Consider the following 26,159-nt stretch of genomic DNA (forward strand, 5'->3'; position numbering starts at 1 on the left):
CTTTGTGATGTCATTCTCTGTTGTAGCAATTCGCGGCAGCAGCAGGCGACACAGGTTGGGGGAATAACGAGAGAGAGGGGGGCAGTTGACAGTTTACCAGGCGTAAAAGACTGGGAAACGAAGCCAATAGACGAGCTACAACTTAAAGGACGAAAGCAGCTGTCCGTCAACCTCTCCAAAACGCAGTCATGTTATCTTTATCCGTTAGGATATGTTTTTATTCTGAATAGGCTATTATTCTCCAATTACATCGTTCTCTTCTAGCAAAACATCCCATGATAGGATAGAGTGGATGTTATTGTAATAATAGCCATGAATTCGGCGGAACAGACGGTAACGTGGCTGATAACGTTGGGGGTCTTGGAGTCACCGAAAAAGACAATTTCTGACCCTGAAGGATTCCTGCAGTCTTCTCTCAAAGATGGGGTTGTCCTGTGCAAGCTGGTGGAGCGATTGCGCCCTGGTTCTGTTGAGAAAGTAAGGTCATATCTTATTGCCTGGATGTCCCACCTCTGCCTTAGACAACTATTATGTGGAACTTGAAGAATTAAACATTGTATTAGTATGTCTTTGTTGTTGTAGATCTCAAACCGATCCTAGTTTAGATCATTAACAGAGGGGTTATTGTGCGGAGTAGAGTGGAATTTCTGGACAGATGTCCGTGTGTCTCACTTCAACACTAGTTTGCATTGACAATGAGATGCCTATTCCCTTTATTCCCAATATAACCTATTAAGTGAGTAATAACGCGATTGTATTGACATTGGCTACACATGGCATTAAAGTCCCATGATTTTTTTCTAGATTGAAAACAGACGCTTTTTAAAAAAGAACATGTTTGATTTTCGGATTAAGTATGCACATTTGGCCACTGCGTTTATTTTTATTCCACCCAAAAATGTTGCTATAATAAACGGGTGTTTTTGGTTCGGATCAACTGCTATAATGGGGTACACTACAAATAGATTCAGTGGGCCGCCATTGACTGCAATTTCAATTTCACTCAGAGGAAGACCCCTCCCCCTCTCTTTTAAAGGAACACTGTCTTTTAATATTATTTATCCTTCAGAGTAGACCACTTACATAGGCTTACATTGTAACATTGGGAATGGGACTCTTCCAATTATTCAGTGAAACTCTCTCATTTAAGGCTTATGGAAACACCATTGTATTAGGGATTTTTTTTTTTTAACTAGGCAAGTCAGTTAAGAACAAATTATTATGTACAATGACGGCCTAACCCGGACGACGCTGGCAATTGTGCGCCGCCCTATGGGACTCCCAATCACGGCCAGGGCCTATAGTGACGCCTCTAGCACTGAGATGCAGTGCCTTAGACCGCTGCGCCACTCGGGAGACCCTATGGTCTTTACTTTTTTGTATTTTTGTTGTAAAGCTATTCAAAATATACAATATAGAAAAACAGAGTATACAAACATTACAAACAACATTCAGGGGGATACCGACAATACATTATATAAAGACAGTGGTGGGGAATGTACCCAATTTTCATACTTGAGTAAAAGTAAAGTTACGTTAATAGAAAATTACTCAATTAAAAGTGAAAGTCACTCAGTAAAATACAACTTGAGTAAAAGTCAAAAAGTATTTGTTTTTAAATATAATTATCAAAAGGAAATGTAATTGCTAAAATATACATAAGTATCAAAAGTAAAATGATAAATTATTTCAAATTCCTTACATTAAGCAAACGAAAGCACGATTTTTTATATATTTTTTTACAGATAGCCAGGGGCACACTCCAACACTCATACATAATTTACAAACGAAGCATTTGTGTTTAGTGAGTCCATCAGATCAAATGCAGTAGGGATGACATGGGATTTTCTCTTGATGAGTGTGTGAATTGAACCAGTTTCCTGTCCTGCTAAGCATTCAAAATGTAACGAGTACATTTGGGTGTCAGGGAAAATGTATGGAGTAAAAAGTACATTATTTTCTTTAGGAATATAGACGGGTAAAAGTAAAAGTTGTCCAAAATATAAATAGTAAAGTACAGATACCCCCAAAAATGACTAAGTAGTACATTAAAGTATTTTTACTTAAGTACTTTACACCACTGTATAAAGACTAATTAATTACAAACAAACATTTTGGTAGCTTTTTTTGTTATGAGAAGAAGAAATCATGTTTATTTGTTGCCTTGATATTTTAACTGAGGGGGAAAAAACGTCATTTCTGTCACACACCCACAGAGCAATAATGTACCTGCCCTTGTGCACTTGCAATTTATGCACAATTGGGAAAAGTTAACAGCATAACTACAACAACAACAGGGTCGGGGACTTCTAAATAATAGCCAATTGACGATAGGCCTAATAAGGAGAGAAATTGTTAGGTTATTAAAGGTTATGAAGCATGTGATTGCCACTACTGATAAAGTCGTCGGGGGTTCTGTTTGCACAGGTAGGCACCAAAAGGTGTAGCCGCAGGGTTCTGGTTTTCACCGTAGAATATACATACCACGTCATTTCCTCTCCTACTAATCCAATTTCCCGATTGGAGATTGAGAGGTCTTTAAGAAACACAGATTGGAGATTTTAGTTTCACACTGAAATCGTGGATCTGTACCGTCTTTTGCATAACCGAGAACGAAACAGGTTACCTACGGACGGCCGTATGCCTTTACTTCAAAAAACGTTTAACTTCCTTCCACACAGATCTTCCAAGAACCAAGGAATGATAGTGAGTTCCAGAGCAATATAAAGGAGTTTCTGAAAGGCTGCGGGTCCTTCCGAGTGGAGGTGAGTAATTTAACCTGCCTGCTGCTCTGGGGGTTCTGGTTTTCACCGTGGAATATACGTACCACGTCATTTCCTGCTCTGTAACTTTGTGGCAAATATCAACAATACAACGCGCTCTAAACATGACTGAAAACACTATATCAACATTTAATTTGATCAACACGTGAGGCTGCCCCATGGGGCGTTAGCACAGCCCAGTTGTTTTACTAGCCTACAAGCAGAAATACTACAGTTGCAGCCCGTCGCCCTTTGGATACTAGTCTGGGTTTTCATTTGTAATTCTAACATAGTGTAACAATATTCCAAACGAATACTATCCTACTCAATGTGTAGCGTTAGGGTAGAATGATTTGGTCACCATGATTTGGCCGTTTAATTGAGAAGTTCACCATTTTACAACTTGATGTTAGATGGTTCCTCATCCTGAAAATAATCTATGGGCAGGGAGAAACTGCAGTCCATGTTTCAGTTCTTTACACAGCCATTACAAACTTCAACTGACATTAGCCACCGTTAGCTAAAAAGCGATGGGGGCAAACCAACTCCATATTTGGTTTGATGTTACTTAAAGGCGATTTGGCCATAACAATCTAATAAAAACATGCTCACAATTTAGCTGAAGTTTGTAATGGCTGTGTAAAGAACTGCACCATGGATTATAGTTTCTCCTGGCCTATAGACTATTTTCAGGGTGAGGAACCATCTAACATCAAGTTGTAAATTAGTGATATTGTCCTTTTAATTCAACAACAAATTGTTATTCTGCAAATTGAGCTGTCCTGGTCAATATGCAGAACAAGGGAATTTAACTGTGGGCACATCTACTGTCATGAGTAGCCAAGGCCGAGAGCCATATTTCAGTCAGTCAATACCATGAACCCTATTTCAACATTACAAAACACTTTCAAATGAATAATTATTATATTTCTACTGTGTGAAACCTGAGATGTTGGAATTCTGTTTTTAAAGCACAAATGGGATCTCTTGGAATACTGTGCAGCTATCACACAATTTTCTATTTGTCATGGAAACAAGATTTGCATCAAACTTCTGAGAGATTGTGCGATATGGCAGGTGCCAGGTAAACATGTAAACAAAGGTGTGATCTGAACAGCCTCCTGATTTTAAAATCCATCTGGGAACTTAGACAGTCCACTACTCCCGAAAATATACATTTGTACACCTTGTAGTAAACTACTTGCTATACCGTGGCCTAGTTCTTGTGAATGCCTTGTCTCAACTCGACCCTGTTACTGACTGCTTCAAGACCAGGCCTTATGGAAAGACTGTGACCGCTCTGTTCCAGTGTTCACATGATACCACTGAGAATGAAGCAGTGTATTGGCATGCATCCAAGTGCTATGCTAGTGTGGATATTGGCCTGTGACTCATAACTACCATGAGTGAGAGCTGCTGGACAGTTATATATCATGGCTGCTCACTGCAGTGTTGAGGCTGGGCTGCAGCAATAGTAACTAGTATGGCCTTTAGCACCCAACTCAGGTCTGTCTGGTCCTGTCTGTCTGGTCCTGTCTGTCTCTGTCTGGTCCTGTCCTGTCGTCAGTCATGCCTAACTGAATCAATACAGTTTATGCAAGAGGTGGTGCTGGTTGAGAATGTCAATCCAACCAATGGATTTTCCAACGAGGTCGATTAGGTCGCAAGGCTAAATTCCAAAATTACCAGACATGGACATACACTGTAGTGTGAAGGAGAAATAAGCTGTCATGATGGCCATGGTAGATTATTGTCCCAAAACAACCCCTACCTTATAGACATTCATTCATAATAGATCTCTTCACTCTAGATACCATGTTGAGTCCATCCACCATATTGCTTAATACATCCATGTAGTTTTGTGTCAGATCAAGAAGAGGTCATTCAGAAGTGTGTGTATAGGATTAGGGAGTAAGGGGCGATTAGGAAGGGGTTAGGGGGGTGTGTGTGTGTGTTAGTGAACATGATGAGGCAGAGATTAGAGACGGCTCAGACTGCTGCTAATCCCCCAGACTGGCCCTGGGTGGTTAAATGGTGGGTGTGTGTGTCCAGACTAAGGGGGCAGGGGTGGGTAGAGGGTAGGACTGTGTGGGTGCTTAGCAATAAGTGTGCTACAGTGAGTGCTGGACCAAACTGGCTGAATATTGCCCTCAGAGCAGAAGCAGCATGTAGGGCTGAGGAAACCAATGCCACTACTGAATTACCACTCAGCTATGAAAATGACCTAATACTCTGACAGGGAAGTAGAGCTACTACACTTACTGCCATGCTAAATCTTGCTGAATACAATAGAATAGCAGTAAGTAAACTGGGGTGTTGGCCTGAGTTAGTACATCTCCCGCTGTGGCCCAGTCACCTGGTACACTTAGTCACCTTTAGGAAGCCTGATGAAATCCTGTATTTGTACTACAGAATTAGGTAGTAATCTGATAAATACAGTCACACCATATCCTGCCAGGCCAGGGCACTCATAGCGTGTCATGTTGGCTGTGTCTATCTAATAGTCATTTAATGAACTCTAACAACATATAGTTTAGAGACACCCAGGCCAAATGAGATGTAAAACTTGAAGACTTGAAGGAGGAATACACTGAATAGGGTCAGATGTGTGCTGCCAGACTTAATGTTGGCACTCCTGTCCTAAAGTTCAAATATTTAATGGCCAACATCGCAGGTAGCAATTATTTTGAGAAGAATACAGCATGAAGTGTCATGAGTGTATTAGTGGTTGATCCACAGCTAGACAGAGGGTGGATCTCAACATGACAGTCACGTTCCTGACCTGTCTGGACTGAGAACAAAGAGAGGGAGAGTAGGATAGCCCTGGGGCTTCCTTCCTGTGGTTGTCTGTGGTACGATGCACTGCGCTGTCTAAATCCCAGCGTCTGTACACCATCTCAGTAATGCTTGGGTAGATTATGGCTGAGTTCTGCTGCCTGTGTCAATCAGTAGTAGTTTTAACTCTGTGATATTCTCTAGGCCTCCTTACTGTGAGGAATATCTTTACCGACATTACACAAATCACTACTATGGGAATGTCTGGAAGTTCCTGTGTCAGTTCATCACCAGAACCAGAGGAAATATGACCTTTACGCCGTTGCAATGTTATGAAACAGTTTTGTTTGTCTTCAGTCAGTTATATAGATGTTTTATTTTAAACAAGCATTGAAAAGCTAAAGGATATCTCTCCTCTCCCTCTTCTCAGCCATTTGAGGTCAATGACCTTCTCCAGGGACTGAACTTCACCAAGGTGCTCAACTCTCTGGTGGCACTGGCCAAAGCCACCGAGGGTAAGTGGACAAAGACAGAAGTGTGTCTGGGGTGATTCATGAAAGGTTTCCTGTTTTCTATGCAAATCCATACCTGTGAAGTCCCACATGTAACCTCTAGTCTAGATATCAGAGTGGGCGTTTTGTGTTTCAGTGTAGAATGATGGGTGCATGTTGCAGCATGTTGAGTTGTGTTCTTCACTCACATGAATGTGTGTTGAACCTAAAGTAGCAGGTGTAAAATAAACTCCCGAAACTAGATCCCCCACATTCTGTCAGGGGGAGGTTCTCTTCTGCGCTCTTCAACCAATCCAGTAAATGTGGGGGAGGAGTTAAGATGGAGTGACGCCTTGTTAACGTCCGAAAGCGGAAGTCGCGTCACAGGCTCTCTTCCATTTCCCCTGAGAACCGGAACATCCGGTTGTTGACGGCCCCGCCGAGGCTAATGTGTGTGTCCTCATCCATCTCTCTCTCCTCCACAGACATAGGAGTGGGCAGTGACTCTGTGTGTGCGCATCACTCGTCCTCGTTACGGATCAAGTCGTTTGACTCTCTGAACACTCAGTCTCCCCGCGGACGCTCCTCCAAGCTCCTCCACAACCAGTACCGCAGCCTGGTGAGTCACACAACCACATAGAACCCAACAGAACCACAGAAACCAACAGAACTAGAAGGAACCATTTGGCCCTTGAGGTGGTTCTCACCTGCAGCTTGTGGTTGTATTTGCTCCATCCTTACTTTCTCAATCTCTTTTTTTTCTCTCCCTCTTAATTTCTCTCCTTCTCGCCTGTTCCTCTGTTCTTTCCCTTCCTCCATCGCTCCCTCTTTCCTCCCCACTAGGACATGTCGGAGAGCGGTGGGCAGCGGGTACTGGTGAGGGCCAAGTTCACCTTCCAGCAGACCAATGAAGACGAGCTGTCCTTCAACAAGGGTGACATGATCAGTGTGTTGCGCCAGGAAGACGGCGGCTGGTGGGAGGGCTCGTTCAACGGCAACAAGGGCTGGTTCCCTAGCAACTATGTCAAGGAGGTCAAAGGCAGCGGTGGGTGTCAGTGATTGGGCGGCTTGGGTTGAATATTAAGTAGGGATCATAGTTTGTATTGGCGAGTATAAACATTAGGCTTATGCATCTCTATAACAACTTTATAATCATCTATAGCAGCTCTATTACAACTGTATAACACTCAAGGAAATATCTCCTGTGTTGATATCTGATAGTGGTCCCCCCTATAGCTGTACCTCTGAATCATGCAGCTGAAGCAGGCTGTTGATAGCTGGTGTGATTTACACACCGTATTTAATGTGGCTCTCTAGGGAATATCCTCTGCTGTTTTTAATGGCTATACATCAAATACCCATTTCATGCAGTCAGCATTTCCCCCGGCTGCTAGAGCTGTAATAACATGATTTATTTATTTTACCAGGTAAGTTGACTGAGAACACATACGTATTCACAGCAATATATGGTGGTATGCTGCTGGCCAAAGAGAGTGATCATGAAGAGAATGATTTAAAGCTGCAATATGTAACTTTTTGGGTGTCCAAACCAAATTCACATAGAAATGTTATTTATAGATCAGTCATTCGCACTGATAGCAAGTCTAAGTGGTAGATATGTTCTATGTGCACTATTTCTATGCTTCTTGTTCTTAAGTTTCGTTTTTGCGTCTTCTACTTTCGTTTTTGTACACCAGCTTCAAAGAGCCAAAAATACAATATTGATTCTCTACACTATACGTGCTTGTTTTGTCGCATAAACTGAAATTAGGAGAACTATTAGAATTTGAGAAACCAGGAAATAGCGGAGCAATTTCTGCATAGTGCATCTTTTAAAAGAGGAATTACAGAGTGAAGGAACGTGTTGCCAATACTAAGCTCACCAAGACATGCCTCTACTCCAGCCTATTCAATGGACTGCAATGTGCAAAGCATTACAGATAGAAATGTAATGCAGTGTAGAGCTCTGAGTTTGTTCTATACACTATATTTCTATCTGCAACACTAAGTGTTCTATCAGATCATATACAGAAATGTATAGTAGATGTATAAACTGTCTTTGTGCACAGCTGTTGTGCACTATTAATGTAGCTATTGTGCATTGTAATGGAGAGGAAGGAAACTGCGTGGTTAAACAAAGACAGGACATTCCTTAGCTTAGCCTGTGGGTGGGACTATCCCAAACACACCAAACAGCTCCCAGTGCTTCCCTCTGTTGGCCTACTACCTACCTACACATGATGAACTATGTATCAAACTAATTGGCATTTCTCTATAAGCTCACAGTGGTAACCCACCCCCTTTCTGTATCCAATCAGTCACACATGAACATGCCCTCTGGCTGCAGAGAGCGAGCTACAGTTTTTGTTCCTTTACTATGTGTCATGTTGTTCTCTCTCCATTCTGTATGCTATCTCTGCCCCAAGGGTTAGCTACTAAAACACCGCAACATGAATGTGTCCCCATTTCTCTGTAGTGCATAGAAAGCCTCTGGTCTGGTCGTTAGCTAAATGAAGCCAGCATCTTTCCCTGCCGGATAACATTGCTTTAAACTCTATTATAAAATGAATGACTTCATGTTTCTGTCCTGCTCTCTGTCCTACTTCTACTCTACACTTTCTTCTCTCTCTCTCTCTCTCTCTCTCTCTCTCTCTATACCACACAGACAAACCAGTGTCTCCTAAGTCTGGCACCCTCAAAAACCCTGTGAAAGGCTTTGACACACCAGCTGTCAGCAAGACCTACTATAACCTGGTGAGAACCTACACCACCTACTGCAGTGAGATCTGAAATACCACGAGGGTTTTAGAATGTAGGCTTTTGCCTGCCGTGTGTTCGTGTGCAGTAATGTAGGTTGTTTCTTCTGTCTGACTGGCTGCTGTGCCTCAAGGCCCTGTGACTGGCTGCTCTGTTTCTATCTAGTGGTAGCACACTGTAACTATGGTGTGTGTGTTTTGATGTCTGGGTCAGTGATAGTTCACAGGGACTGTGTGTTCTGCTGCTGTTTTGGGAGCACATTGCAAAGCATCCTGGGAGGCCCTCTGTTTATTTTGGTCCTGAGGGAGGGAGATAAACTATTCAGGACAAGACACAGATACTCTCATGAGAGGAGAGTATATCTGAGGAGATGGCAGGAGATCTGAGGAGAGCATCTGTGTTGTCCCAGTGGACAATAATACGTTAAGATCCACATGGAGCAATCTGATACAAATCAATACATTATGATATGGGGAAAGAAGTGAATAGTTCAGTACTAGTCTTTATGAAGACCTGAAGGTAACCTCATCACAATGTTAAGTTATCCTGTGTTACAAGATCCAAATGAGTTTGAGAGTTGAAATATGAGCCCTACAACATCGGGAGTTAAAAGCTACCTGGCTGTCCGCCATTAGTGGATGTTAGATGGGTTAAAGCCAACTTAAACCCTCCATCCATCTCTGCATCCTTCCTAAAGCCTGCTCTGAACCAGTGATGACATGGACTGAAGAGGTCAGTATTTGATGAAAAAAGGATAGCAGTTTATTTCTGTCCTCTGGTTTCTCTGTCTAATGGGCTCCTCGTATGAAACTTAAAGACAAAAGAAAATAAAGTACTTCAAAAAATGACGTGAGGAGGACAGGCTTCAGGAAGCAGAGTGGACGGTCTCCCTGGCCCCATTCTGTCAACGAGGGGGAGGTTAGGAGGAGAGAGGGTGGGTCTCCTCAGTGGGGGTGTCTGAGTTCAATGTCTGTCTGTCCGCTTGCCTGCCTGTCTGTCTATCCATCAACATCCTCTCCTAACCCCCCCTGTTCTGTCTCTCTCTATCCAGGTGCTCCAGAACATTCTAGAGACCGAGACCGAGTATTCCAAGGAGCTCCAAAGCCTACTGACCTCATACCTGCACTCACTGCAACCCACAGACAAGTGAGTGTGTTTGTGTTCACATGGCTGTGTGTGTATTTGTCAGGGTTGTTGTGTGTGTATGAGGGTCTGATTTGAGCATACTATGAACCTTACTGTACCCCCCGTCTTTTAGTCAACCATATCGCTCCAGCTTTCCCCACACCGTCTCCCTCTGTCTCCAGGTTGAGCCGTGCAGACGTCAGTCACATCCTGGGGAATCTGGAGGACATCTCTACCTTCCAGCTGATGTTGGTTCAGTCCTATGAGGAATGTACCAGGTGAGTCCCCGAACCCACACACACACCATATGATCAGTCCAGCATTGACCAAATGTATCTCATCAATACATGGATGTACCAAACGAGTGCCCATAATCTTCATGCAAGCTTAAAATATGAATCAACTCTGAAATAGACCACATCCTGTCTGCCAATAGGATCTAAAGCCACACCTTAAAACCCGCTGTGTGGGAGGGAGCACTATTCCTCATATATGAGTACATCAACATGCTGTTTATACAGGTCACACTGACACCTACTGGTAGACTCTGCTAGTGCTGTGGTGGTGAGCACATTGTGTGTGTGTAGGCTTCCAGAGAGCCAGCAGAGAGTAGGGGGCTTCTTCCTCAACCTGCTGCCCCAGATGAAGGCTCTCTACATGGCCTACTGCTCCAACCACCCCTCAGCTGTCAACGTCCTCACAGAACACAGGTAAGTGTGTGTGCACGTCAGGTAAATGTGTGTGTGTAACCAAATCCATCGTGTGATTTTATGACACCGGGTTGACTGTCAAAATGATAGTGGACTATTTTCAGTTACAATATCTGCGAAGTATTTTGTGTGTTTCAGTGAGGAGCTGGGGAGTTCAGTATGTCGCTGTGTGTTTCAGTGAGGAGCTGGGGAGTTCAGTATGTCGCTGTGTGTTTCAGTGAGGAGCTGGGGAGTTCAGTATGTCGCTGTGTGTTTCAGTATGTCGCTGTGTGTTTCAGTATGTCGCTGGGGGAGTTCAGTATGTCGCTGTGTGTTTCAGTATGTCGCTGTGTGTTTCAGTATGTCGCTGTGTGTTTCAGTATGTCGCTGGGGGAGTTCAGTATGTCGCTGTGTGTTTCAGTATGTCGCTGTGTGTTTCAGTGAGGAGCTGGGGAGTTCAGTATGTCGCTGTGTGTTTCAGTGAGGAGCTGGGGAGTTCAGTATGTCGCTGTGTGTTTCAGTGAGGAGCTGGGGAGTTCAGTATGTCGCTGTGTGTTTCAGTGAGGAGCTGGGGAGTTCAGTATGTCGCTGTGTGTTTCAGTGAGGAGCTGGGGAGTTCAGTATGTCGCTGTGTGTTTCAGTGAGGAGCTGGGGAGTTCAGTATGTCGCTGTGTGTTTCAGTGAGGAGCTGGGGAGTTCAGTATGTCGCTGGGGGAGTTCAGTATGTCGCTGTGTGTTTCAGTGAGGAGCTGGGGGAGTTCAGTATGTCGCTGGGGGAGTTCAGTATGTTGCTGTGTGTTTCAGTGAGGAGCTGGGGAGTTTAGTATGTTGCTGTGTGTTTCAGTATGTCGCTGGGGGAGTTTAGTATGTTGCTGTGTGTTTCAGTATGTCGCTGGGGGAGTTCAGTATGTCGCTGTGTGTTTCAGTGAGGAGCTGGGGGAGTTTAGTATGTCGCTGGGGGAGTTTAGTATGTCGCTGGGGGAGTTTAGTATGTCGCTGGGGGAGTTCAGTATGTCGCTGTGTGTTTCAGTATGTCGCTGTGTGTTTCAGTATGTCGCTGTGTGTTTCAGTGAGGAGCTGGGGGAGTTTAGTATGTCGCTGTGTGTTTCAGTGAGGAGCTGGGGGAGTTCAGTATGTTGCTGTGTGTTTCAGTATGTTGCTGTGTGTTTCAGTATGTCGCTGGGGGAGTTCAGTATGTCGCTGGGGGAGTTCAGTATGTCGCTGTGTGTTTCAGTATGTCGCTGTGTGTTTCAGTGAGGAGCTGGGGAGTTCAGTATGTTGCTGTGTGTTTCAGTGAGGAGCTGGGGGAGTTCAGTATGTTGCTGTGTGTTTCAGTATGGAGCTGGGGGAGTTCAGTATGTTGCTGTGTGTTTCAGTGAGGAGCTGGGGGAGTTCAGTATGTTGCTGTGTGTTTCAGTATGTCGCTGGGGGAGTTCAGTATGTCGCTGTGTGTTTCAGTGAGGAGCTGGGGAGTTTAGTATGTCGCTGTGTGTTTCAGTGAGGAGCTGGGGGAGTTTATGGCGGGGAAGGGAGCCAGTAGTCCAGGTATCCTGACCCTCACCACTGGTCTCAGTAAACCCTTCATGAGGCTGGACAAATATCCTACACTAATGAAGGAACTGGAGAGACACATGGAGGTGAGAGGGAGAGAGTCGGGTTATTTAAAAAAAAAATTTTTAGGGGGTAGAGCAGCTTTAATATTACAGACAGATTGTAGCTTCCGTCAGTGGAAATGTCTGCATCATATCCAATCTCCCATATATATATTTTTTTGTAAATATACAGTACCAGTCAAAAGTTTGGAAACACTCATTCCAGGGTTTTTCTTTATTTTTTTACTATTTTTTTACAATGTAGAATAATAGTGAAGACATCAACTATTAAATAACCCATATGGAATCATGTAGTAACCAAAAAAGTGTTAAACAAATCAAAATATTTTATATTTGAGATTCTTCAAAGTAGCCACCCTTTGCCTTAATGACCGCTTTGTACACTGTTGGCATTCTCTCAACCAGCTTGAGTCACCTGGAATGCTTTTCCCACAGACTTGAAAAAGTTCACACATATGCTGAGCATTTGTTGGCTGCTTTTCCTTCACTCAGCTGTCCAACTCATCCCAAACAATCTCAATTGTGTGGTGTGTTTCGGGTCATTGTTGAAACACAAATGAGAGTCCCACTAAGCGAAAGACCAGATGGGATGGCGTATCGCTGCAGAATCCTGTGGTAGCCATGCTGGTTAAGTGTGCCTTGAATTCTAAATAAATCACAGACAGTGTCACCAGCAAAGCACCATCGCACCACCACCTCCATGCTTCAAGGTGGGAACCACACGTGCGGAGATCATCCGTTCACCTACTCTGCATCTCACAAAAACATGGCGGTTGCAGACAGAATTTGGACTCATCAGACCAAAGCACAGATTTCCACTGGTCTAATGTCCATTGCTCGTGTTTCTTGTCCCAAGCAAGTCTCCTTTTTATTGGTGTCCTTTAGTAGTGGTTTCTTTGCAGCAATTCGACCATGGCCTGATTAACGCAGTGTCCTCGTAACAGTTGATGTTGAGATGTGTCTGTTACTTGAACTCTGAAGCATTTATTTGGGCTGCAATTTCCGAGGCTGGTAACTCTAATGAACATCCTCTGCAGCAGATGTAGCGTTGGGTCTTCCTTTCCTGTGGCGGTCCTCATGAGAGCCAGTTATATCATAGCGCTTGATGATTTTTGTGACTGCACTTGAAGAAACTTTCAAAGTTCTTGAAATGTTCTGGATTGACTGACCTTCATGTCTTAAAGTAATGATGGACTGTCGTTTCTCTTTGTTTATTTGAACTGTTCTTGCCATAATATGGACTTGGTCTTTTACCAAATAGGGCTATCTTCTGTATACCACCTCTACCATGTCACAACACAACTGATTGGCTCAAACGCATTAAGAAGGAAAGAAATTCTACAAATTAACCTTTAACAAGGCACACCTGTTAATTGAAATGCATTCCAGGTGACTACCTCATGAAGCTGTTTGAGAGAATACCAAGAGTGTGCAAAGCTGTCATCAAGGCACTGGGTGGCTACTTTGAAGAATCTGAAATATAAAATATTTACATTTGTTTAACACTTTTTGGTTACTACAGGATTCCATATGTGTTATTTCATACTTTTGAGGTCTTCACTATTATTCTACATTGTAGAAAATAGAAAAAGTAAAGAAACCCTGGAATAAGTTGGTGTCCAAACTTTTGACTGGTACTGTATATATATGTTTTTATATATTTACCCCTAACCTTACCACCCCTCCCCTAATTGGAGTAAACTAATGAACAACACTTAGGCGTCTACTTATACTGTTCGTGAAATGTATATTTTACGTTAGTTATCTTTTTGTTTGTTTCTAGTCCCATTGATCTGTGTTTTTGTCTCTATGTAGTATGGATAAATGTCATTTGCCTGTGAATGGTTGCTTTTTGTTGTGTAGACTATATTGACTGTGTTAGACCTGTGATCTTCTGATGAATCAAACGTCCCCCTCTTCTTCATCAGGAGCATCATCCTGATCGACCAGAGATCCAGAAGTGTTTTACCTCCTTCAAAAGCCTCTCTGTAAGTGGGACATATACCGTCCCTGTCTCCGTTTAATGACTTATGCAGTGTTGAAGGGTTACATTTACATGTCCCTTGTTGATGATGTACACTACCGTTCAAAAGTTTGGGGTCACTTTGTCATTTTTAAAATAACATCAAATTGATCAGAAATGGTGTAGACATTGTTAATGTGTAAATTACTATTGTAGCTGGGGGGGGAAAAAAAAAAAAAAAAAAAAAAATTCAATACATACGTTGTTATGGAATATCTACATAGGCGTACAGAAGCACATTATCAGCAACCATCACTCCTGTGTTCCAATGGCACGTTGTGTTAGCTAATCCAAGTTTATCATTTTGAAAGGCTAATTGCTCATTTAGAAAACCCTTTTGCAATTATCTTAGCACGGCTGAAAACTGTTTTGATTAAAGAAGCAATAAAACTGTCCTTCTTTAGACTAGTTGAGTATCTGGAGCATCAGAATTTGTGGGTTCGATTACAGGCTCAAAATGTCCAGAAACAAAGAGCTTTCTTCTGGAACTAGTCAGTCTATTTTTGTTCTGAGAAATGAAGGCTATTCCATGCGAGAAATTGCCAAGAAACTGAAGTTCTCGTACAACGCTGTGTACTACTCCCTTCACAGAACAGCGCAAACTGGCTCTAACCAGAATAGAAAGAGGAGTGGGAGGCCCTGGTGCACAACTGAGCAAGAGGGCAAGTACATTAGTGTCTAGTGAGGCGTCTGTTTCTCAAACATGTCATCAACTGGCAGCTTCATTAAATAGTTACCCGCAAAACACCCGTCTCAACGTGAACAGGCGACTCCGGGATGCTGGTCTTCTAGGCAGAGTTCCTCTGTCCAGTGTCTGTGTGGTTTTGCCCATCTTAATCTTTTATTTTTATTAGCTAGTCTGAGATATGGCTTTTTCTTTGCAACTCTGCCTAGAAGGCCAGCATCCCGGAGTCGCCTTTTCACTGTTGACGTTGAGACTAGTGTTTTGCGGGTACTATTTAATGAAGCTGCCAGAATAGACTGACATGTTTCAGAAGAAAGTTCTTTGTTTCTGGCCATTTTTGAGCCTGTAATCGATCCCACAAATGTTGATGCTCCAGATACTCAACTAGTCTAAAGAAGGCCAGTTTTATTGCTTCTTTAAATCAGAACAACAGTTTTCAGCTGTGCTAACATAATTGCAAAGGGTTTTCTAATGATCAATTAGCCTTTTTAAAATGATATACTTGGATTAGCTAACACTATGTGCCATTGGAACACAGGAGTGATGGTTGCTGATAATGGGCCTCTACGCCTATGTAGATATTCCATAAAAAATCAGCTGTTTCCAGCTACAATAGTCATTTACAACATTAACAATGTCTGCACTGTATTTCTGATCAATTTTGTTATTTTAATAGACAAAAAATGTGCTTTTCTTTCAAAAACAAGGACATTTCTAAGTGACCCCAAACTCCAGTATTATTCAGGGTTAAATTGACATGTTAAATAGTCTCTGTCTTGTGTGCAGTGTTGCTAATCCTGGGCTGAGGGAAAAGCTTTAGCCTGGCTCTGAGCTCCACGGTTTGGCTCTGCTGTTCTGTGGCTTGTTGCCCTGGCTTGGGCTTCTATGCAGCCTGGATCTTCCGTGTGTATGTGTGTGCGCTGTCTCACATTGACTGGGATTCAATACTTTAAAACAGCTTCCTTTTATTTGTGTGTGTTTGTCTCCATGGCTTCAGGCTCAGTGTCAGGAGGTGAGGAAACGTAAGGAGCTGGAGCTGCAGATTCTAACTGAGACGATCAGACGCTGGGAGGGAGATGACATCAGAACCCTGGGCCCTGTCCTATACATGTCACACACACTCTGCCACACACATGGATCAGAGGTAAGACGCGCATGTAAAATCTACACCCAGGAACGTCTTAACAGTGTGTGTTTGTCTTCTTTAGGAGAAGAGTGAACGCTACCTCCTGCTGTTCCCAAATGTTCTCCTACTGCTGTCTGCCAGCTCCAGAATGAGTGGATTCATCTACCAGGTCAGGATCTCGCTCTCGCTCTGTCCTTTGTTAGTATTTAGGGCCCTATAGAATCTGCTTTGTGGAGAACATGACGTAGTCCTGGAATCGAGACATTAAAACGTAATTCAACAATATTCAAAAATGTATTGAACTTAGTAGGAAATCAACTAAATGGTTTGAACTTATTAGAAAAGTCCTTAATTCGCCCAAAATTATCATGACATAAATAAAATGCATCAGTGACGCATCATATTTTCCTTCAACTTTCTGAAGAGGCAACGGCACAGCAATGCCTGTCTGTGTGTGTGCGTTTGTCTAGCACTTCTTGTAGTCGTTAGCGATTATGCTAATGTTTTGCCAACTGTCTTCTGGTAGATGGTAAGGCTTTCCCAAAAACCTTCTCAATTAAATGTTAAAGCTGCAATATGTGACTTTTTGCGTGACCAACCAAATTCACATGGACAGATCTATAACTCACATTTCTATCTCATTGAAAGGTTGTCTAAGACGCGGTATATCTGTTCTATGTGCGCTATTTCTATGCTTCCCGTTCTTAAGTTTTGTTTTGTCTTTTAGTTTTGTGCACCAGCTTCAAACAGCTGAAAATACAATATTTTTGGTTATAGAAAATATTTCACAGCGGTTTAGATGGTACAATGATTCTCTACACATTGCTTGTTTTGTCACACAAACTGAAATTAAGCAAACTATTGGAATTTTAGCAACCAGAAAAAAAATTGTGGAGGGATTTTTGCCTATTGTACCATTTAACTACAAAGTAACATATGCCTGCCTACCTGGCTGAATGATATCATGACTATTTGCATCAATCCAGTGGCCATTTGTTTTGCAAACTTCGCAATCACATGAGTGCTACAGAAACATCCTAACCAAACAACTGTCTCTGGCTAGTGAGCAGTTAAAGGGTAATTACACCTAAAAATCTAAATTTCTTAGATTTTTTTTCCCAGACCTCAAGTGGTCTCCTGATGTGGTTTAAGCATTGTTATGGACTTAGAACATCAAATGTTTGTTGTTTTTTTTCAACAACAAAAAAAGTTTAATTTTGAGTAGGAAAAACTGTGAAGTAACGGAATCAGGCAAAAATCTAACGGATTTTATAGTGCCCTTAAGTATGTAAACACTAAAGGTTTCTGTAACTCTTTGTCGTTGATTTGCTTTAAAGGGTAAGCTGCCATTGACAGGAATGCTTATCTCAAGGATAGAAGATTGTGAGATGGTCAAAAACGCTTTCGAAATATCAGGTATGTTTACAGTTTGTTTACTAGTGGAGTTTAAACAGCTCAAATTAAGGGTAATGTCTGTGTGTGCGGGTGTGGACATGTTTAACTATACTTGTGGGGACCCGAAGGAAAAATGCTAGGGGGTTAAGGTTGATGTTAGGCAAAATACGATTTTGAATGGGAATAAATTGTGTCCCTACAAGGTTAGTTAAACAAGACTTTGTGTATGTATTACAGGCAGTACGTGTGAGCGGATGCAGGTGGTGTGTAACAACCAGCAGGATTTGCAGGAGTGGGTGGAGCATCTGTCGAGACACACTCAGATCAGAAACGCCCCCTCCGTGATCATGACCACACCCACCGCCAAGCCCCAGTCTGTCCCCTGCCACACGGTAACACCCCCAACCTCTCCAGTCTGTCAGTTAAAGGGATAGGTATCAACGTTTGTCTGAAATTTTTCTTGTGTAGATCCAGGTACATGGATTAGCATATTTGTAGGTTTAAATCCCAAATGAATGGGAAGGATAATGCTGCGTTCATGACATCTTGTAAATCCGTAAATATGACCATACCACTGGGAAAGATCCATTTGAATGCCCCTCCAACTGGTAATCACTAGTGGGAAACTCGTCTATCATCACGGACTTCTCCCACATGTTGAACTTAGTTGTCACATACTGAGGAAATACCTCTATAACAGCATTTTCGGCAGTTAAATGCAACAATAAAACATTGCTTTTTATAAATAATCTATTAATACAGTTTTTGAACACTATCATTTGTTTACAAGCTAGCTAGCTGTTCTTTTAATTTCTGGTTGAAGCAGATTGTTTGCCCGTTAGCCAAGCAGTTCAAAGCACTTTAATGCATCCAACTCGGATTTACAACTGGTTATTACTAGAGGTCGACCGATTATGATTTTTCAACGCCAATACCGATTTGTATTATTTAAAAAATATATATATATATTTATAATAATGACAATTACAACAATACTGAATGAACAATGAACCCTTTTTTATTTGAACTTAATATAATACATAAATAAAATCTATTTAGTCTCAAATAAATAATGAAACATGTTCAATTTGGTTTAATGCAAAAACACAGTGTTGGAGAAGAAAGTAAAAGTGCAATATGTGCCATGTAAAAAAGCTAACTTTTTAAAGTTCCTTGCTCAGAACATGAGAACATATGAAAGCTGGTGGTTCAATATTCCCAGTTAAGAAGATTTAGGTTGTAGTTATTATAGGAATTATGACACGTCGACTATTTCTCTCTATACCATTTGTATTTCATATATCTTTGACTATTGGATGTTCTTTATAGGCACTTTAGTATTGCCAGCCTAATCTCGGGAGTTGATAGGCTTGAAGTCATAAACAGTACTGTGCTTCAAGCATTGTTAAGAGCTGCTCGCAAACGCAGTAAAGTGCTGTTTGAATGAATGCTTACGAGCCTGCTGCTGCCTACCACCACTCAGTCAGACTGCTCTATCAAATCATAGACTTAATTATAATAAACACACAGAAATACGAGCCTTAGACATTAATAATGGTCAAATCCGGAATCTATCATTTCGAAAACAAAACGTTTATTCTTTCATTGAAATACGTAAACATTCCTTATTTTATCAAACGGGTGGCAACCCTAAGTCTAAATATTGCTGTTACATTGCACAACCTTCAATGTTATGTTATAATTATGTACAATTCTGGCAAATTAATTACGGTCTTTGTTAGGAAGAAACACAGTTCGCTACGACCCTGACTCTGCTTGCACTGAACGCAAATGAAGTGACACAATTTCCCTGGTTAATATTGCCTGCTAACATGCATTTATTTTTAACTAAATATGCAGGTTTAAAAAAATATACTTCTGTGTATTGATTTTAAGAAAGGCATTGATGTTTATGGTTGGGTACATTTGTGCAACGAATGTGCTTTTTTCGCAAATGCGCTTTTGTTAAATCATCACCCGTTTGGGGAAGTTGAAGTAGGCTGTGATTCGATAATAAATGACTAGACACCGCATTGATTATATGCAACGGAGGGCAAGCTAGTTAACCTAGTAATATCATCAACCATGTGTAGTTAACTAGTGATCATGTAAAGATTGATTGTTTTTTTTATAAGATAAGTTTAATGCTAGCTAGCAACTTACCGTGACTCATTTTGACGCTGCACTCGTGTAACAGGTTAGCCTGCCACGCAGTTTCCTCGTGGATTGCAATGTAATCGGCGTCCAAAAAGGCCGATTTACCAATTTTATGAAAACTTGAAATTGGCCCTAATTAATCGGCCATGCCGATTTTTAATCGGTCGACCTCCCTCCTTCCCACTAGTTAGTAGTTATTACCACCTTCCCACTTGGTTATGAACGCAGCAAGCCCCATTAATTCCATGATATGCTCTCTTTTTTGTACCAGTCTTAAACTTCTCCCCTCTTCTCTCTCCCCCAGCTCCCGTCCCATCCCCTGACCCCCACCAGACACTCAGAGAGTAGGGGTGTATCTGGGGGCCCTGCCTACCACACCCTACCCCACCCCTCCTCCCACGGGGCCCCTCAAACCCCCCCCATGTGGGGTCCCCTGGAGCCCCCCAGCACCCCCAAACCCTGGAGCCTCAGCTGCCTCCGCCCCGCGCCCCCACTCAAGCCCTCGGCAGCACTTTGTTATAAAGAGGTATGATCCTGGGCCTTTCGTCTAAGAGGGAATAGGTTCCAAACAGTAATAGCCAGCACAGTTTCAGAGATGATGCCTTTATCAATAAAATAGCCCACCTCTAGGGTTTTAAGAGAGCCTCTCTCTTCCTCTATCTCCCTCTCTCTAGGATCTGAGTAAAAGTCCTAAGAGTATGAAGAAGCTGCTGCCTAAGCGTAAGCCTGAGAGGAAACCTTCAGATGAGGACTTTGCAACCAGGAAGAGTACTGCAGCTCTGGAAGAGGATGCCCAGATCCTGAAAGTGATCGAGGCCTACTGCACCAGCGCCAAAACACGACAGACACTCAACTCAAGTAAGACTACGCCGCAAACACAACCTGTCAGAGACTCAATACTTCAACCAATACCAACTAGTCTTTGGTGTCATTTGACTTCTCCTCCGAAGCCTGTCTTTTATTTTTGTACTAACATGAACCATGTCCAGATTAGTTCTAAGACTTCACAGGTTTCTATATAAATGCTCTTTAGAGTATAGCTGTTTAGATTCAACTGTCAGTGTCTAGTCTATTGCTACTCATAGTTCAGTGTTGTCTCCTCTCTCTTTAACTATGTTCTCTCCTGTTTCTTTTCTCTCCCCTCATCCCCTTTGAATTCTGTTATTCTCTGCTCTATTCCTCCTCCTTTTGGTTTGTCTATTTTGTGTCCTCTCCCTTTAAAAAAATATATATATTTATTATTTTTGTCCTCATCCATAACCCCACCATCCCTCCTAATTTTTTTAATATACCTGTATATTATTTATCCTATTATTATGGATCCCTCTCTCCACAACCCACCTCAACAATTATTTGCCCCCACCACACCGCTTTATTATGGTTTGATCCCCTCCTCGTTCCGTATGGTTTGATCCACTCCCCCCTCCTCGTTCCGTATGGTTTGATTCACTCCCCCAGCATGGCAGGGTACTGATTTGATGCATAACCACGTGCTGGCCGAGCCAGTTGACCGGTCCAGTGTGGACACTATAGGTTGCCGTAGCAGCCTGTCCAGAGGGACCGAGCCCTGGTCTGACCTATCAGAGGACTCGGATTATGACAGTATTTGGACCGCCAGTAGTTACAGGACCTCCTCCGTTTCTCGTAAGAGCTACAGTCGCTCCTCCCATATCACGCTCCCCCACACCTTTTTTAATCAACTTTTATTTTGAAAGAGAAATATGATTTTCTTTCATCGTAGTTTTGGAATCCCATTGCTGGCTAGGCCACATTCAGTACGCAAACGTTGCAGATAGAAATGCAGTGAATAGAGCTGACATGATTCCTTATTCTACATGTTTGTTTAACATAATACATTTCTATCTGAATGTTGGCCAATGTTGTGTCCTGCTGAATGTGGCCCTGGCTTTCCTTCAGACACCGTTTGTAGTTTCTCCCCCTCCCTTAGTCATGGTTAGTTGTGTGTGGTTTACAGTAGCTGTGTCTGGTGTTTCTGTGAAATGTCTGGTCAAGCCAATGTAACCGATGTGAAATGGCTAGCTAGTTAGCGGTGGTGCGCGCTAGCAGCCTTTCAGTTGGTGACGTCACTTGCTCGGAGAAACCTTGAAGTAGTGGTTCCCCTTGCTCTGCAAGGGCCGCGGCCTTTGTGGAGTGATGGGTAACGACGCTTCGTGGGTGACTGTTGATGTGTGCAGAGGGTCCCTGGTTCGCGCCAGGGTCGGGGCGAGGGGACGTAATAAACTTAAACTGTTACACCAACCTCTCAAACTGAAGATCGGAGTAGCCTAACATGAACTCTCTCCCTTATGCACTTATGCACAGTGCCTTGCAAAAGTATTCGGGGTGAATACTTTTGCAATACCTTGGCGTTTTTCCTATTTTGTTTCATTACAACCTGTAATTTAAATAGATTTTTATTTGGATTTCATGTAATGGACATAAACAAAATAGTCCAAATTAGTGAAGTGAAATGAAAAAATAGCTTGTCTAAAATTATTATTTTTTTAAACGGAAAAGTGGTGCGCGCATATGTATACACCCCCTTTTTGCTATGAAGCCCCTAAATAAGATCTGGTGCCACCAATTACCTTCAGAAGTCACATAATTAGTTCAATAAAGTCCACCTGTGTGCAATCTAAGGGTCACATGATCTGTCACATGATTATCAGTATATATATACACCTGTTCTAAAAGGCCCCAGAGTCTGCAACACCACTAAGCAAGGTGCACCACCAAAGAAGTGGAACTATGAAGACCAAGGAGCTCTACAAACAGGTCAGGGACAAAGGTGTGGAGAAGTACAGATCAGGGATGGGTTTTGAACATCCCACGGAGCACCATTAAATCCATTATTAAAAAATGGAAAGAATATGGCACCACAACAAACCTGCCAAGAGAGGGCCGCCCACCAAAACTCACAGACCAGGCAAGGAGGGCATTAATCAGAGGCAGCAAAGAGACCAAAGATAACCCTGAAGGAGCTGCAAAGCTCCACAGCGGAGATTGGAGTATCTGTCCATTGGACCACTTTAAGCCATACACTCCACAGAGTTGGGCTTTACGGAAGAGTGGCCAGAAAAAAGCCATTGCTTAAAGAAAAATATAATATGTTTGCCAAAAGGCATGTGGGAGACTCTCCAAACATATGGAAGAAGGTACTCTGGTCAGATGACACTAAAATTGAGCTTTTTGGCTATCAAGGAAAACGCTATGTCTGGCGCAAACCCAACACCTCTCACCACTTTGAGAACACCATCCGATGTTTTTCATCGGCAGGGACTGGGAAACAAAAATCTATTTTAATTCCAGGTTATAAGGCAACAAAATACTTTTGCAAGCCACTGTATGTATTCATGCATGCATGCACTACTGGTTAGAGCCAGTTTGCACTGTTCTGTGAAGGGAGTAGTACACAGCGTTGTACGAGATCTTCAGTTTCTTGGCAATTTCTCGCATGGAATAGCCTTCATTTTTCAAAACAAGAATAGACTGACGAGTTTCAGAAGGTCATTTGTTTCTGGCCATTTGAGCCTGTAATCGAACCCACATGCTGATGCTCCAGATACTCAACTAGCCTAAAGAAGACCAGTGTTATTGCTTCTTTAATCAGAATAACAGTTTTCAGCTGTGCTAACATAATTGCAAAAGGGTTATCTAATATCAATTAGCCTTTCAAAATGATAAACTTGGATTAGCTAACATAACGTGCCATTTGAACACAGGAGTGATGGTTGCTGATAACGGGCCTCTGTAGATATTACATAAATCTGTTTCCTGCTACAGTAGTCATTTACAACATTAACAATGTCTACACTATTTCTGATCAATTTGATATTTTAATTGGCAAAAAGTTTATTTTCTTTCAAAAACAAGGACATTTGTAAGTGACCCCAAACTTTTGAACAGTAGTATATACACACACACACACACACACACACACCCTTCTTCCCTCAAAAGACCTCGTTGGACAAAGGGAATAACTGCTCCTCAGCCTCCCTTCTGTTCTCAACTATTAACGGCTTCAAAGGACCTGGTGTCATGTTACAGTCATTAAAATGATGAGTTAATATGCTGCTGTCATAGCTTAGATCTCCCTTGGAGAACAGAGATATTGAATCTCAATGGGATCTCCTGTATGAATAAAGGATAAATGGTAGATGAGAGGGAGACTTGATTTGCCAGGTCAAGTTCTCCTCTACCACACCTGTCCTGATCCTTCCACAGGCCCCCTTTGACAGGCCGCTTATCTGAATCTGGTTTGGGCTGTGTCCTAATACTCTTACAATGGCCTCCTTGTCTTCTTTCCTTCATTTCCGCTGTTAAATGAAAGGGCTCCTATAAAGGACTGTGATCAGGGGGGACAGGACACAAGGGGATGAGGCTAGTTTGAACTATTGAGCTATAGCCTTAGTGTGTCAAACCTCTACGGAAAGGTCACCCTCCCTCAGTCAGCCAATCAGTCAATGAGTCATCCCGTCCATCGACCAATGTGCTCTGCTGACAGTCTTGTTTTACCAATCAGGATCCAGGGAGAAGTCAGGTCTGCACATGCTCTTCCCTGAGGAGGAGAAGATCATCGTGGAGGAGACCAAGAGCAACGGACAGACTGTCATCGAGGAGAAGTAAGCACTACATTCCTCCCTGAACTACCAGTGCGTTAGATTGGGAGAACTCTTCACTTCACACGTTCAGAAGTTTATATGTTCCTTAATGGGGTTTATTGATAATGGTGTGCTGTGGTTGGGTTGGTTAACTAACATGTCTGTCTGCCGTAGGACTCTAGTAGACACGGTGTATGGGCTGAAGGATGAAGTACAGGAGCTGAAACAGGTGAGCGGTCAGGAGAGTTCTCTAAACCGTCACATCAAATAGCATGTCAGTCATACAGCATCAGCATCATAATGAATCAGAGGCTCTCTATGACAAGAAAACTCTAAGCATATACGTCCCAGAACCAGAGCTCTGTTCATTCCAGGCATGTGCGATTTAGAGCCTTTTCTAAGATCCAGAGGCCATCTTTGTCCCCCCCCCCCCCCTCAACAGGACAACAAGAAGATGAGGAGAACCCTGGATGAAGAGCAGAAAGCCAGGAAGGAGCTGGAGAAGATCCTGAGGAGAGTCCTGAAGAACATGAATGACCCCACCTGGGATGAGACCAACCTGTGAGTACTCGGGTGACATCGCATCAACGTGGTTGTGTTCGGGCTCCACCGTGACTGGACCAAAATTGTTAACCACAAAGCCATCTGACGTAACACTGTGGAACACTGATCTGTCACTGTTGTAAGAGACTGGGTGTGGTCCAAAGTCAAAACAGCCAATGAAAATGCAACATAGCGTCCCTGAATCACTCTGGAAGACTATTGGCTGCGACATGGACCTCAGACCTTTGTGTTGATCTGGGATTTGAAAGAGGCTGGAACAATCACAATAGTGAAGATACGTCTGACGTCACTGACTCTGTCTCCTCCCGGGTGCTTCTCAAAGGGTGATTCCTCTCTACCTCTCCCCTTCTGCACTGATCTGAAAGCAGGTGAAAACAACATGGGAATTTTCTGTCACTTGTACAGTACTTTAACATCCGTGATGAGGAAAGGAAGTAAGTTCACACTATTGAGATCCATCCTCTGCATGTAGAGGAATAGTCTCAGGGAATAATTTCTAGATACAGTGGCTGCATCTCAATAGTGCTTTGCTCTTCTCATCTTTGCTGATCTGCACTGGTATGTGCAGTAGGTCCCTAGTGCCTACAAAGGGATTTCCTTTCACCTGTCCAGTTTTATGCAGATGAAAGACGAGGAAAGGTAGCCACAGTAGACTATTGAGATGCAACCCAGACGATTTTGACAGATGATGATTTTGTCACTGCCTGCATTACCCTGCTGCCAAGCTCCTCAACACCCCCACCCTCCTCTTATCCCGCTCTCGAGCATCTCCCTGCCCATTCCTCTGAGCCTTGTAGGAGCCTATGGCCAACACACAGAACAGCATAACCTCTAGCTCATTCTGCATGTTTCCATGGAAACCTTAGCAATCCAATACTGGAATGTTTTCAGGTGATTTTTGTGGCTTTCCGATGATTATTTGAAGTAATCTGGATGACCTATTTCTTGTTTGTTACTGTTATTTTACCGGATAATGGACTTTCTATTTTAATGCTTTCCTGAAAACACTGTATTTCTACTTTTGCTTTTCTACTTTGTCACTTATGATTTGTACAGAAACGAACCGTCTCAAATTAATATCATGAAATGTGCCTTGGGGAAATTATTCCATGATATTAGCTTACATTTCTGGCAGGCTCTTCAGTTTAAAATACTTCAAATATTCCAATGCAATATTGATTCCAATGATGAACACTAATGTAAACTACTTATCTAACTATTTCAGATTCTATATTATGTCTGTAATTGATGTATTTAAATGAAATTGACTGAGAAAGGTATTGTGCACTCCTTAAGTCTATTGTTCAGTGAAAACCTCCCTCCATATCCCTCTATTTATTACCTCTTCCTCTATCACTCTTCTCAGCTTGTCTCTGAATTAAACCAGTAAACTGAA

General features: G+C 42.5%; 1 protein-coding gene across 1 annotated transcript; it reads left to right on the forward strand.

Moving 5' to 3' along the window:
• The first annotated feature begins 31 nt into the window (after positions 1–31).
• LOC120051396 (rho guanine nucleotide exchange factor 7-like) lies at positions 32–26,159 on the forward strand. The gene is made up of 20 exons (XM_038998238.1): positions 32–477; positions 2,682–2,765; positions 5,968–6,052; positions 6,514–6,647; positions 6,872–7,073; positions 8,694–8,782; positions 9,837–9,931; positions 10,093–10,188; positions 10,498–10,620; positions 12,098–12,236; positions 14,141–14,200; positions 15,918–16,064; positions 16,129–16,215; positions 17,384–17,462; positions 17,679–17,833; positions 19,903–20,124; positions 20,273–20,456; positions 24,121–24,220; positions 24,374–24,428; positions 24,642–26,159. The coding sequence occupies exons 1-20, from the start codon at positions 313–315 to the stop codon at positions 24,762–24,764; spliced, it is 2,424 nt and encodes an 807-aa protein (XP_038854166.1). The 5' UTR covers positions 32–312; the 3' UTR covers positions 24,765–26,159.

Source organism: Salvelinus namaycush, chromosome 7, assembly GCF_016432855.1.
Source record: "Salvelinus namaycush isolate Seneca chromosome 7, SaNama_1.0, whole genome shotgun sequence".
Taxonomy (NCBI): Eukaryota; Metazoa; Chordata; class Actinopteri; order Salmoniformes; family Salmonidae; genus Salvelinus; species Salvelinus namaycush.

Bases quoted from the DNA above. Each gene is read 5' to 3' on its own strand.
- LOC120051396 (XM_038998238.1), top strand. From the start codon at position 313: ATGAATTCGGCGGAACAGACGGTAACGTGGCTGATAACGTTGGGGGTC. The intron at 20,125-20,272 runs GTATGATCCTGG...CCCTCTCTCTAG, and splicing joins CAGCACTTTGTTATAAAGAG to GATCTGAGTAAAAGTCCTAA. The intron at 24,221-24,373 runs GTAAGCACTACA...TGTCTGCCGTAG, and splicing joins CAGACTGTCATCGAGGAGAA to GACTCTAGTAGACACGGTGT.